General features: G+C 53.0%; 2 protein-coding genes across 2 annotated transcripts; one reads left to right on the top strand and one right to left on the bottom strand.

The window, feature by feature from the left end:
- Positions 1-2,896: 2,896 nt before the first annotated feature.
- AFT1-1 (Acyl-CoA ligase AFT1-1) lies at positions 2,897-4,913 on the bottom strand (the record flags this gene model as incomplete). The annotated part of the gene is made up of 6 exons (XM_036644145.1): positions 2,897-3,567; positions 3,618-3,780; positions 3,830-4,087; positions 4,143-4,508; positions 4,570-4,805; positions 4,871-4,913. 6 exons carry the CDS (start codon positions 4,911-4,913, stop codon positions 2,897-2,899), a joined length of 1,737 nt encoding a protein of 578 aa, XP_036490296.1.
- Positions 4,914-9,752: 4,839 nt separating this feature from the next.
- CGCS363_v012295 (uncharacterized protein) lies at positions 9,753-12,052 on the top strand (the record flags this gene model as incomplete). Its single annotated transcript, XM_036644144.1, has 6 exons — positions 9,753-9,940; positions 9,991-10,118; positions 10,172-11,197; positions 11,257-11,534; positions 11,585-11,779; positions 11,831-12,052. 6 exons carry the CDS (start codon positions 9,753-9,755, stop codon positions 12,050-12,052), a joined length of 2,037 nt encoding a protein of 678 aa, XP_036490295.1.
- Between the last annotated feature and the right edge of the window lie 81 nt (positions 12,053-12,133).

Genomic DNA, 12,133 nt, shown 5'->3' with positions numbered 1-12,133 from the left:
AAAGAGTTCCGAAACGCCTACAAAGTTAGCCATATTCGACAGTAAACAGCTCTATATACACTCACCACGTCGACCAACTTCAACTGGCGTACCACGGATCTCTTGCTCGATGGATTGACGTGGCACTAGGGCGTCGATATGTCGGGATGACCCCAACTCGCCTGAAACTAGCGCCGCAGAGTTTTCAACTGGCGCCGCCGCCGTCCCTCCTGGCAATCCAGCGTATATTCTTGTATAAACATCTCCTTCTGACTCTCGATGGTTTGAATGAAGTTCAGAGTGAGATACCACGTCGGAGAGGGCGTCAGACTGCCCTCCGTAGTAGGCGCTGTTGTCTATGAAGGATTTGATCGAGTTCCTGACATCTTCGGTAAGATCTTGAGTAAAACCCTGTTCAGTAAACCAAATATCTGGTAACTTGCGAATTGCCCGCAAGCTACTGTCTACTGATCGCAGTTTCTGTAGCTTCTTTCTGAACCCTTCGTCGACGTTATATCGCTTGCCGCGGACGGATATAAACCACTTGATGAAGCTGGCCACTTGATCTAGAGCTTTTCGAGGCGAATCCGGTACCACTGGCGAGGACGAACGAATCGGGAGTGCGATACTTGGTTGACGAGTGCTTGGAAGGTTCAATGGCGGAAGAGTTGGCAACGAATACTGTGAGATGTTCGCATATGGCCAATATGCCGGCGGCGGCGGCGCCGGCGGCGGCAGCTGTACGTATGGGTTAGGATATTGAAGATGACGATCTGGCGCCCCCGCGTTGCCGTATATATTGACGATGGCGTTGCTGTTGGCGTTGGTTAGGCCAGATCTTGACCCTGATGATGGAAGTGCGGCATTTTCAGCCTTCTCTTCCGTCATCACTGTCGTCTCCTGGTTATCATCAACCTCCACGATATTCTTACTTCTCTTGCCCTGGCGTTTCTGATCCTCTATAAACTGGTCGTGAAGAATCTCACCAAGCAGTTCTTTAGGTGGTTCCATATTGTCAACGCCAGCCTGTCCAGTCATAATAGCCTTCGCCCACTTCTCTATATGGTGAGATTTGATCTTGTAGTGCTTCTGGCCTAGTATATAGCACCAGTTGAACTTCTCGTCGCCCGAACTATTCTTACATCTCTGGTACTCTGGGCAGATGTGCGTACGGAGAAGTTGTCTGTGCATACCCTCCTTCCGACGCTCGACGTTTGCAGGATCGTTAGCCTCACGATCGATCGCCTCTTGCATGCCGGCTGAAACGCCTGCTCGGCCACCTTTTCGAGGCGTTCGTACGCCAGTCACTATACCACCAGAGATTGGTACGGCGCTGTATTGCCACTTGACGGTGAGGTGGACTTCACCCCTCTCTTCAGCTTGTTCAAGAGAGGGGACAATATCAACCCATGGAATACTTGGCCAAGTGACCCCTCCAGTAGACGGATAGACCCGAGTGAAGATTGGTGTTGGTTTAGATGCGTTGGTGGGCTTCCTCCAAGCAACGACAACAGCGATATTGGCCTTCTTCACAATATACGAGTGAGCCACTTCTGCCTCAAGTTGGGCGCCGCTGTCTGCCTCCCAGTCTCTACTATTCGCATCTAATACAGGAGCAATACTGAATCTGTTATACGCGATGCTCTCGATGGTTAGATCGAGAACAGGTAAACCGTTACCCTTGAGCGCTGGGCCACGGGTAACCTGGATTTGTAGCAGAGTTGGTTCCTCGTTACCCATATCGTCCTCCTCTTCAAATACATCGTGGAACGACATAAACGTATCATCAGCGCTATGGCGAGGGGCCGTAGGCGTATCGTCCGCAAATCGAGTGGTTTGACGAGGGGTTGGGTTAACTGGGGTCGAGTCTGGTCGAAACGGTGGCATCGACGAAGGCAGAGTACTTCGGAGCCGGATCGTATGCGGCGGATCCTTCTTTCGCTTCCTCTGCGTTGTCGTTGCTTTTTGGCGAGAGGACGCTTTTGGAGCTCTTCGTGATGACGGAGGGGCTATAAGTACACGCTTTCTTCGCGATGTAGACTCAGCCGCCACCAAATCATTAGTCTCGGGTCCAGCCTCGGCGACGATAACCTCCTCGGCGGCCTCCTCGGCGGCCTCTTCGGCGGCGGCAGCCCGGCGAGCCCTCTCGGCGGGCGTAACGATCCTGATCGACGGCGAGGCAGAGCGTTGAGGAGGATCTCTGGCGGCGTCCTGTGCCAGTTGTTGTATACGTCGTTGTTTCCGCGTACCGTTGGCGATGGGTGACGGACGATGCCCAGAAGGGTCATCATCCGCCTGCCGAGCCGCGCGGCGGCGTTTAGGAGGCATCACGATGCCCTCAGATAATGAGATTCAATAGAAATAGATCAATTGAAGCCATCAGAATAGGTCAATTGCCGTACTACGAATATCTACGTGGCGTTGGGCAAATTTTCATGTATATACAGGGATTATGCGTGCGTAATTTCGGCAAAAAGGGGGGGCGGACGCTGTCAACGCAACGGAGTGTATGGGGTTCGGTTGGCGAGTCTGAGGACTCTAGTGCGATTGACGATCAGAGTTGATGACGAATGATGTTTTCGCATTTTAGGTTCCGGTGTTGGAAAACGGCCTGGCCGAAAGAAATAAGCTCAGGGTTGTCCAGCAATGTACCTTGTTTTTTGTTCGACTTCTGACGCTTGCTGACTTCACGGGAAGCAAGGGGCTCGGACGCACGTGGTTTCGGAACCGCCTATCTGAACTCGTACTCAGCAGAAACAGCACAGTGAGTAGTAGACAGTAATTGCTAAATATAAGCATAGAGCGCGTATAACATTATCCAAACATGATGCGCCTATCTGTCTAGGTGATAGCCTCACATCAATCATACCCATCTAAACACTCCAGTCCCTCGTACAAAACCACAACACCGCGGCTTTCAGAGCTTGGGGCCCTTGGCCTTTCTAGCATCTCTCTCCCGGTCACGTAGCAACCTGCGCAGAATCTTGCCACTGGGGCTCTTGGGGATGATGTCGACGAACTCGACACCGCCCTTGAGCCACTTGTGCCGCGCCTTGTGCTCCTCGACGTGCTTGCAGATATCAGCCGCGACCTCGGCTTCAGGCTTGCTGGCATATGAGGCGGCGCGGACGACATAGGCCTTTGGTACCTCGCCGGCCCGCTCGTCGGGGACTTGAATGACAGCGCAGTCGGACACGGCCGGGTGGGTAAGGAGGTGCGCCTCGAGTTCGGCCGGAGCAACCTGGTGGCCCTTCACCTTAATGAGCTCCTTAATACGGTCGACAATGACAAGATGCTCATTGCCCGCAGCCGACTTGCGCACAAGGACCTCATCACCAGTACGGATCCAACGACCATCCTCGTGCCAGACAAAGGTCTCGGCATTGGCGCGCTCGTTGTGGAGGTAGCCCAAGACCACGGAGGGGCTCTGCACGAGCAGCTCGCCGGGCTTGTTGTATTCTGTGATCTCTTCGCCCGTCGTGGGGTCGACAATCTTGCCGCGGGTGCCGGGGACGAGGGATCCTGAAGAGCCAACATCGATATCGATTTCGGATGTCGTACAAACGACGGTGCAGGTTTCGGTCATGCCTATCACTTGTCAGTTCACAGCCCCATATTGCAGGTGAGGACAGCCTTACCATAACCTTGGCCGACGTTCCATTTCGGGTATTGCTTCTTAAGCTCCTCGACGGTCTCGGCGCCAAGAGGTGCCGCGCCTGTGTACACAAAGCGCACGCTGCTGAGGTCGTATTTGCTGCACAATTCCTGGTTGCGAATAACCTGGATCACGATTGGCGGGACCTGCACAAGTTAGATATCGGCGCTAAAACCCGGGCGACGATGAACATACGACTGGTAAACAGTTGATCTTAAACTTTTGGACGGCAGCAAGAAACTGCTTCAGCTCGAACTTGGGGAGCACGATGATCCCATCTCCACGGTAGGTACCGCAGTGCGCGACAACCACCAGGCCGTAGATATGGCTGAAGGGCAGCAGGCCCAAGCCAGCTTGTGTCTCAATACCGAGCTCTTTCCTGGCGACGGACTCGTATGTTCTGAACTGAATGACGTTCGCAATGACGTTTCGGTGTGAGATCATGACGGCTTTCTGAAGTTGGTGTTAGTCGGGCCAGAAGTATCCACACTCGCCAAGCTTCACTTACAGGCAAACCAGATGTACCACTTGAGTAGCACAAGTATGCGACCTGTCGTGCGCCTTGTCCCTTGACCCATTTCAGAGGCTCCAATTCAGGTAGCGACTTGCCCTCTTGAATGAGATCCTCCACGGTGGCGTACGGTGTCTTCTGATCAACGCCAGGAACTGGCAACAAGAAGATGCGGTCATTGGGGATGTTGACTGCCTTGGCTGCCTTGAGCGCAGTCTCGAGCAGCGGGATACACGTGAAGATGGCTTTGGCGTTGGACGATCGCAGCTGGTGCTCAAATTCTTGAGCCGAGTACGCGGCACTGGCCGGGGTTACTATGCCCGACAGGCGGTGGACGGCGTGTGTGAAGGGAATGTAATCGATCTGTGAACATGTCAGCCACAGCTTCTTGGGGCGCCTGGGATTCTGCAGTATGTCCACTTACGGTGTTGAGGGAGAAGAGAGCAACGACCTTGTCCCATTCTGTGCCCTCGTTTGGTGCGAACTCGAGCTTCTTGGAGATCGCCCGCGCCAAGTAATCGGTTCGCTGTTTCACTTCGGATGCTGTGTACGATCTGCCGGACAAACCGCAGGTGTAGGGGTTTCTGGCTTTGGCGAGAGGATAGCGACCGTATTGCTCATTGTTCATGAACTCGCCGATTGTGATTGAATCGGGAGGATCTGTGGAGAAAGAATGAGCATTGGCCGCATCGCAACGGCGTGGATAGCTGGCGGGCATGTCTTACCGATGGGCAGCTTGGGGACCCAACTTGGCGACGTGAAAACCATCTTGAGTGATGAAACTTCCTTGCTGGAATGAAGATACAGAGTGAAAAAGAGGTCGCGACTTTGAGAGCTCCTGTCAAACACGTAGCAAGTCCGATCGTGAGAATGTCAACACCAGCTCCAGAAAATGGGGGGTTCTTGGGAACTTTTGAATGAACCAAAAAAGTGGACACGAGGCTCGGTGAAGAGAAGAGCTCACTGCCGGCTTTGTTTGACGGAAAACAAAAATGACAGCAAAGTGGCAGAGAACGGCAGCTAGGTCCTCCCATTACCCAAGGGCCCTCCCTTTTCTGCCTCCGCTTGCCGGGGGGCTGGACCGAGTTTAGATCCCTTTCGCCATTGCGCAGCTGTGCCCTGGGCAACTGTGACGGCACCCCGTCGAAAGCCCCCTGCTTCTTGCAGCTACGGCAGCCAGATGCAGAACGTCCAAGACTTGGAGAAAGATAGCTTCCCCCACTTCTCCGCATTTCTCCCCACGCAGGTGTGACTTGATTCACCTCGGCAGAGAGGGCGGCGTGGTAGTGCGGCATCTTGCCGTCCTGTCCTGTCTAGCGCTGGGAAAGGAAGGTTCCCGAGTCATTGTGGCCATGCCGCCGGCCGTCATTTTCGACGATCTCGGTGGCTAAATTGCTAACGCGTTAACGGCATCTGGGCCTAGATGCGATCCGATGTCAGGAGCCGAAGGTGCAGCGTCAGCATCCAATCCTGGCCGTCATTGGCTCACCGGCGATGAGCTTCCCATAGCTCTAAACTCTGCCTACTCATGATCCATGTCGCAATCAAACAGCGCATGGCTTCTGGTGACCGACGTCTTAGAAATAGGGCGCTTGGGAAGAGGTCTCATCCGGTCGGGCCTTGGTTAACGGCATTGCTGAAGTGGCAGCTCGGCGTTTATGTACAGCTCTGCTCTACCGTTGCGCGCAGCTTAGCCAGCGGGGACCGAGGGCCAAACTGGCTCTTCCCCAACTGCCAAGGAAACGGCTAGCCCCCCTAACCGAGATTCTTCCGAGGCCACAGAGATGCCGATACCCAAGGGTCATTCGTCAACCGAGACCCACGGCTCACCCCGGAAGTCAATTGTTTGGATCTCCGGCGCGGAATTGATTCCCGCCGCGGCCCCGGATTCTTGCCAATCTCATCTTGTGGGCCGCGCAAGAATACCGCTCTCCATCTGCATCATTACGGGGCGACGCGACCATTCGTGGGGCGGTTCATGCGGAGGCCCATGGGCCGGCAACATCATCAACTTTGGCAGAGTCATGAGCGATTCTCGTCATGCAGCTTTGGAAAAAGCGGAATGGACACCGCCTGGTTCCCATGCAGCGACATCTAAAATAACATCCAAGCTGGACTGGCAACATGATTCCTCCTGGCTTCTCGGCCCAGCACCTCGAGCTTTTGACGGGTGTTTCAATCGTTATGTTTGGCCATGCTGAGAGCTAGTCAACAATCAACGGCGCCATCACATGGTTGCGAAGCCAATCAGGTTCATTGTTCAAAACCTTCTTTACAGTGGTGGTCTTTGTCGCACCTGTCTGAGTCATCATTGCAACCCACGTTCAACGTCAAGTCATCGCAAGAAGCAAGCAGTCCTGGGGTCTCGCAAGATTGACGGGCTGCTTGTCTAGTTCTATTGCTGCTGCAAATGACAATGCCTTGTGCCTCCATGGTGATTTCCTAGAAGCGCTAGGCAGTAGACACGACTCGGGACTGAAAGTTTTCCCTCTGTAACTCTTCTAGAGCGTCTCTCCGGCCTGTCCTGTTCGTCCACACAGTGGCAGCAAGTCAATCTACAAAGTAGGCGCCTAACAGTTCAAATTCAACAACACCAATGCTCCCATTTACCTCTCTCTAGGTCTGTTTCTCATGTTTGCATACTTTGCTGTCCCTTGCCAAGGACGTGCCACAGGCATGGAATCGCGAAGACGCCGGCAGTTAGGCAACTTGCCCCCCGAGGCCCCATTCTCTGACACCGGCTTTGTGCTAAGTGTCATGAGAGTCTGCCGCAACTTTTGGTGCTCTAGGCACATTAAAAGCACTATTTCTTCACAAAAGAAAAACCTCAGCATCCAATGTCTCTTCATCTTGTCCATCCCGAGTCGACCAACCCCAGCACGTATAACTAAACCGCTAACCCGATACTGCTGGCCTCCAGCAACTTCGGTGTGCTGTACCTCATCCTGCATTTGACCCTTTTCACAATCCACAACGTAGCGAGACCAGCATGGTATGTCGAAGGTGGCATCAAGAACGTCACATGATATTTATGGGCACTTAATCTCTCTCCCTCTGCGCTTTTTGGACATTTAATTTGGAATCTCCTCCTTCTTCCTGTCTCGTGTTTACTCTAGTTCACATTAGCGGGCATGGCACCCAATTCTCTATGGTAACATAAGCGAACGCTGCCTCTCCCGATCATCTTGATGTAGATCATGCTGACTCTCTTGCATTTGTATCTGTTCATTCTTTCACGCAGTAAGAAGGACCTGCTTATGCCCTGAAGCCATTCCAGCATATCGAACTTAAGACGGAGTTTCTCCCACCTGCATCTTTCCGTCCTTTGGGCTGTAAGAAGACATCGATATTTTTAAATGAGAACGTGCATTTTGGCGTTATCTCCCGCTCTGCCTCCCAGATCGTGGCTCGCTCATAGTCATTATCCATTCCCAATTCAACAACACCTTGTGTTGCCGTCTTTTCCCCGCAGGGTCAGCCTCTCCCAATTTCGAAGCTGCATGATTTACACCCACATGACTCCCTCGGAAGCTTCCTTTGAGTTACAACCAACCCTCCTCAGTCTTCTCCACACACCACCGCCGCTAACATCCTTCTTCTCCAATTATCACAACCTGCTTATGGTACAACTAAGGCTTTAAGATTTAATCAAGATCAGTACATTAGAAACTCAAAATCCCTCCTGTATCCTCATCTTTGTCGTCCCCTTTCCTCGTCGTCCCCCTTCTCTGCCCACTTCCTTCATTCCCTTCCCCGTTGCGTCGTATATCGCGAAGATGCCCAGCTACTCCTAATCCTTAAGGTGAAATATTGTGCTCCCTCGCATCGTATGCCTGCTCGTGCCTACCCTCAGTGCTATTGTGTTGCATCCTGCAAGAACGATTGGGGTCTTTCCTGTGCTCCGCGTTATACCCATGTGGCCCTTCTAGAGCCTCACCATTTAAAGGCACACTCAGTTCCAGACCCCCCAGACTCTTCTCCTCCCCCAACCACCACCACCACCCAACAACTTCTCCTTTGTCTATCACAACCAAGTACCTGACACCTTCAGTACCTAGCACCAAACGTCTAAGTCTTTTGGGTTTCAGTTAAGGTAAGTCTATTGCATATTTCTGGTATCATATTCTCACTTATTCCTGCTGGCTTTGCCTTTTTCTTTTTGGTCCCCTTTCCCATCGCATCACAGACCACAAGAACGAACGAGACTGTTATTTCCCATCTAGTGCATTCTTGTGCTGGTTTTCATATGATGACTCCCCGATTATCCCTGCTATCCTTGCCTCTCGCCCTCTTTCCCATCGCCTTATTTCCTACAAGAACGATTAAGTGCGGTCTTTCCCGCGCTGTGTGTTGTGCACACATGACTCCCTCAGAGTCCCTTCCGTTCATGCCTTTTGCCCTCTTTCTTACTTTTTGAATCCTTCAAGAACGATCAAGCGGTCTTTCCTGTGCTGCCCATCACCACCACCCACGCGACTCCTTCAGAGTTCCTTCTACCGTCTATAAAGGCACCCTCCTATCTCCTCGCCCCTCCCTCCTTTCTTCCACCAAAACCACAGCCACAACCTCGTTTTCAGTCACCAGGAATCTTTCTTCCAACTCATCTCTCACAATTTAACATACCATAGTGCTGACCTTCACACAAGTCTTTTGATACTTGAGTCTCTAACGTTGAGGTTAGCCTTCTTCCTGCCCCCCTCCTTCTTAGAACGATCAGGCGCGGTCTTTCCTGTTCTGCCCGTCACACCCACCCACGTGACCCCTTCAGAGTCCCTTCTACCGTCTATAAAGGCACCCTCACATCTCCTCACCCCTCCCTCCTTTTCATCCTCTACCACGACAACCACCACATAACTTCCTCCAACCCTTCTTTCACAATCTAACATCATACAGTACCAACCTACCTACATCACTAAAGTTCAACACCTAAGTCTCTGACGTCAAGGTAAGTCTTCCTCCTGGTCCCCGCGCACCTTCCTAATCCCATCCCATCCCTTGCCATCCCTCGTTCTTTCTTTGCCTTCCTTTCACTCTTTTTGTCGCGTCAGATGTTGCAAGAACGACCTTATCTTTCCTAAGAACGAAGCCGTGCCCAGATTTTCACACCCTGGACGCGCCTTCCTTCGGAAACTTCATTGTTCTGGCCTCTGGAAACTTCGAAACAACCACTCCCAGCGAGCCTTCCCTCGTTCATCCGTCTCCTTCGCAGTTCCCAACCGAACCGCTCGTTCTTTCTCCCCACCTTCGACCTCTGCCTCCGCCCACACCCTCCACACTCTTTGCCAGTACCTGACCCAGTGCGTGTTTTTTCACCTTACCATACCTCAAGCCCTCGACTTCCTGCACATTCGATCAGTATCTCATCAGCCTGCTAACCTCAGACATTCTAGGCTCAACCAGCACCCCGAAGCTGCTACGACCTTTTCTCTGTCACAGGAGCACCCTTCCTCCCAAAGCGATCAATTCCAAGGATACGTTGCACGCCTCTCTGCATGTCAATCTAGACAGCTGAGGACTGCTATATATACTTGAGGTTGACGTTAGGAGACCTCTTCCCACCAACCAACCCCCTTGTGCACTCATCTTCACCGTCACTCTCATTCAACGATGGCGGTCCTTTCCAAGACAGCCCCGGTCTGGGCTGACAACCGCCAGGCTCTTTGCGACAGCGTGGGCTACTACAAGGCGCACGAGAGCAGCATGTACACCAACTCAAAGATCGCCCGAGGCATTCTGATCAACAAGCATGTCTCTGTGCGCGATATGCTTAGTGCTGAGGTCGTCATCACCACTATGTAAGTCATCACCAATATCCTTCCAAAAAAACACGCTAACATGACATCAGCGGAGGTGGACGAAAGAAGAATGACGATGGAGTCTACGTTCGAACTGAGTCTGGCGCAGCTACTGAGGGTCTTGTCAAGGCTGCTATCGCTGCCAAGGAGCAGTATCTGCCTATAGCAGTCATTCTTGGTAAGTAGCCAGTCTCCCCAGTCTGTCTGAAACATTTACTAAGGCCTTGGCAGGTGACCAGTATCCCCTGGTATCTTTCAAGCCCAATCATGTCTACAATGTGCTGGACTTCTTCTCCATCACCGACATCTGGTCTGAGATTGACACCAGCACCTCCGAGGGTGTTTCGATCTGGAAGGTTCGGCTCGAGAAGACAGACCGGAGCACGCCATCTTGGTGGGAACCCGAGGCTCAGCCAACTTCTTTGACCCCTGGTTTCCCCCAGATGCCGCGCACATGCTCGAGCTGCAACACCGATTCCAACCAGATCTTCTCTCAGGCCTGGACTTGTCTGAATGGCAGGTGCGACGCAGCGTTTGTTTTCGCCTCCAACATCAGCGTTCAAGATCTTACCTTCGCCTCGCCCTGCGCCGCTCACTTGGCCTGGTGTAGGCATTGCCATGTGGGTAGCAAGACGATCTTTGCTGATGGATGGGCTTGCCTCAACAAGACTTGCGAGGCTTACTTCGAGTTCCCCACTGGAGTCGTCAAGGAGTCTCTGACTTACTCAGAGAACTTTCTCCAGGAGCGGACCAACAATGTCCTCCCAGCTGGATTCCTCTTGAAGCCCAACCTTCCTGGCACAGCGGCGAACGGCTCCCTGGGAACGGAGAAGTACATGCGGGTTGGCATGGTCTGCCCCAAGTGTGGCTGCTGCTCGAGACGCAAGTTTTGGACAGGCTGGGCTTACGAGGCCTCAGACTGCGACTTCGTCTTGGATGCCAAGCCTGCACCTTACCCGTTGAGCCATGTTCACGCCGAGGAAGATCGTACTTCCAAAATGGTCTTCTCAAAGCCTTGGACTGCCAGCCCTCAGATCTTGCAGAAGACCTACACTGCGAATGGATACACCGCCGAGCAGTATCTCCTTCCTGATCCCATCAAGAACTCGGTAGTTCTTGGATCTGTGACCGTCTTCCGTTCGACCAAGGCCATCAACGCTGAAGTGGGCGGCCCGGACGACATGTGGCTCAACCTTCTCCATGAGACAGCCACGAACGACTTTGGCCTTCAGCGAAAGCCTGCCATCCACCCTAACCGTGAGTCTTTTCCCCTTTGATGAGAACTTCCTGACTAGAACTGGGCTAACCTACTGCAGACCCGAGCGAGAAGCTTACCCGCCACTTCATGCAGAACTGGGGTGCTCCCTACAAGTTCGCTGTTGCAGTCGCTTCGAAGCCCTTCAGTGATGCGCCCAATTCCATCATTGGTGCCCTCAAGCGGATGCAATGGGCTGGCAGAATCACTGTCGACAAGACCAACGCCTCATTCCGAGAGGCAAACATGAACGCGGTTCGATGCGGTACCATCTCTGAGGAGTTCGTCGACTTCAACGAGGTGCTGTCTCTGGGATACATGGAGCAGGACAGAATCAGCGTAAGTATTTCAAGGTCCAATCATTCTTCTTGCGGCTAATGCGATGGCAGTTCCACGATGATGGTGAGGACACCCTGGGCCCTACAGTGGCCACCCTCTCTCTGGGCAGCCCTGCGCAGATGCTCTTCCGCTCCAAGAAGAAGTACATGGGAGTCAAGAAGGACAACCTCCCCTGCCTCAAGTTCCCTGTCCGCCACGGAGATATGGTGGTGATGCACGGAACTCGCATCCATCAGGCTTACGAGGTTTGACTGCCCGTCCCTTTTTGTGAAGACTTCCATCTAACTTTTCTGTAGCACTCGGTCGACCCCAAGGGTATGCGTCGCTTCGCTCTGACGTCTCGCAACATCGTCCTTGACACGCTGGATGAAGAGAAGCGGGCCGATGCCATTCAGAAGAGCATCCTGCCTGACCTCCCAGCCGACTGGGACTACCCCAAGCCTTCCCAGTCTAGGAAGCGTGCCGACGACGAGGCCGGCGTCACTGCCGCCAACAAGAAAGCTAAGACCAAGGCTTAAACGCGATGAAGACGATGGTCCCGAGAAGATGGAACGATGAGGCGTACTTTGAGTTTGCCGTTTCTGCGTTTGCGTTTGCGA

The sequence above is a fragment of the Colletotrichum siamense genome, assembly GCF_013390195.1.
Source record: "Colletotrichum siamense strain Cg363 chromosome Unknown KSG_Cg363_contig08, whole genome shotgun sequence".
NCBI lineage: Eukaryota > Fungi > Ascomycota > Sordariomycetes > Glomerellales > Glomerellaceae > Colletotrichum > Colletotrichum siamense.
The sequence above is the reverse complement of the archived record's forward strand: the minus strand, read 5'-3'. Positions and strand labels throughout refer to the sequence as shown.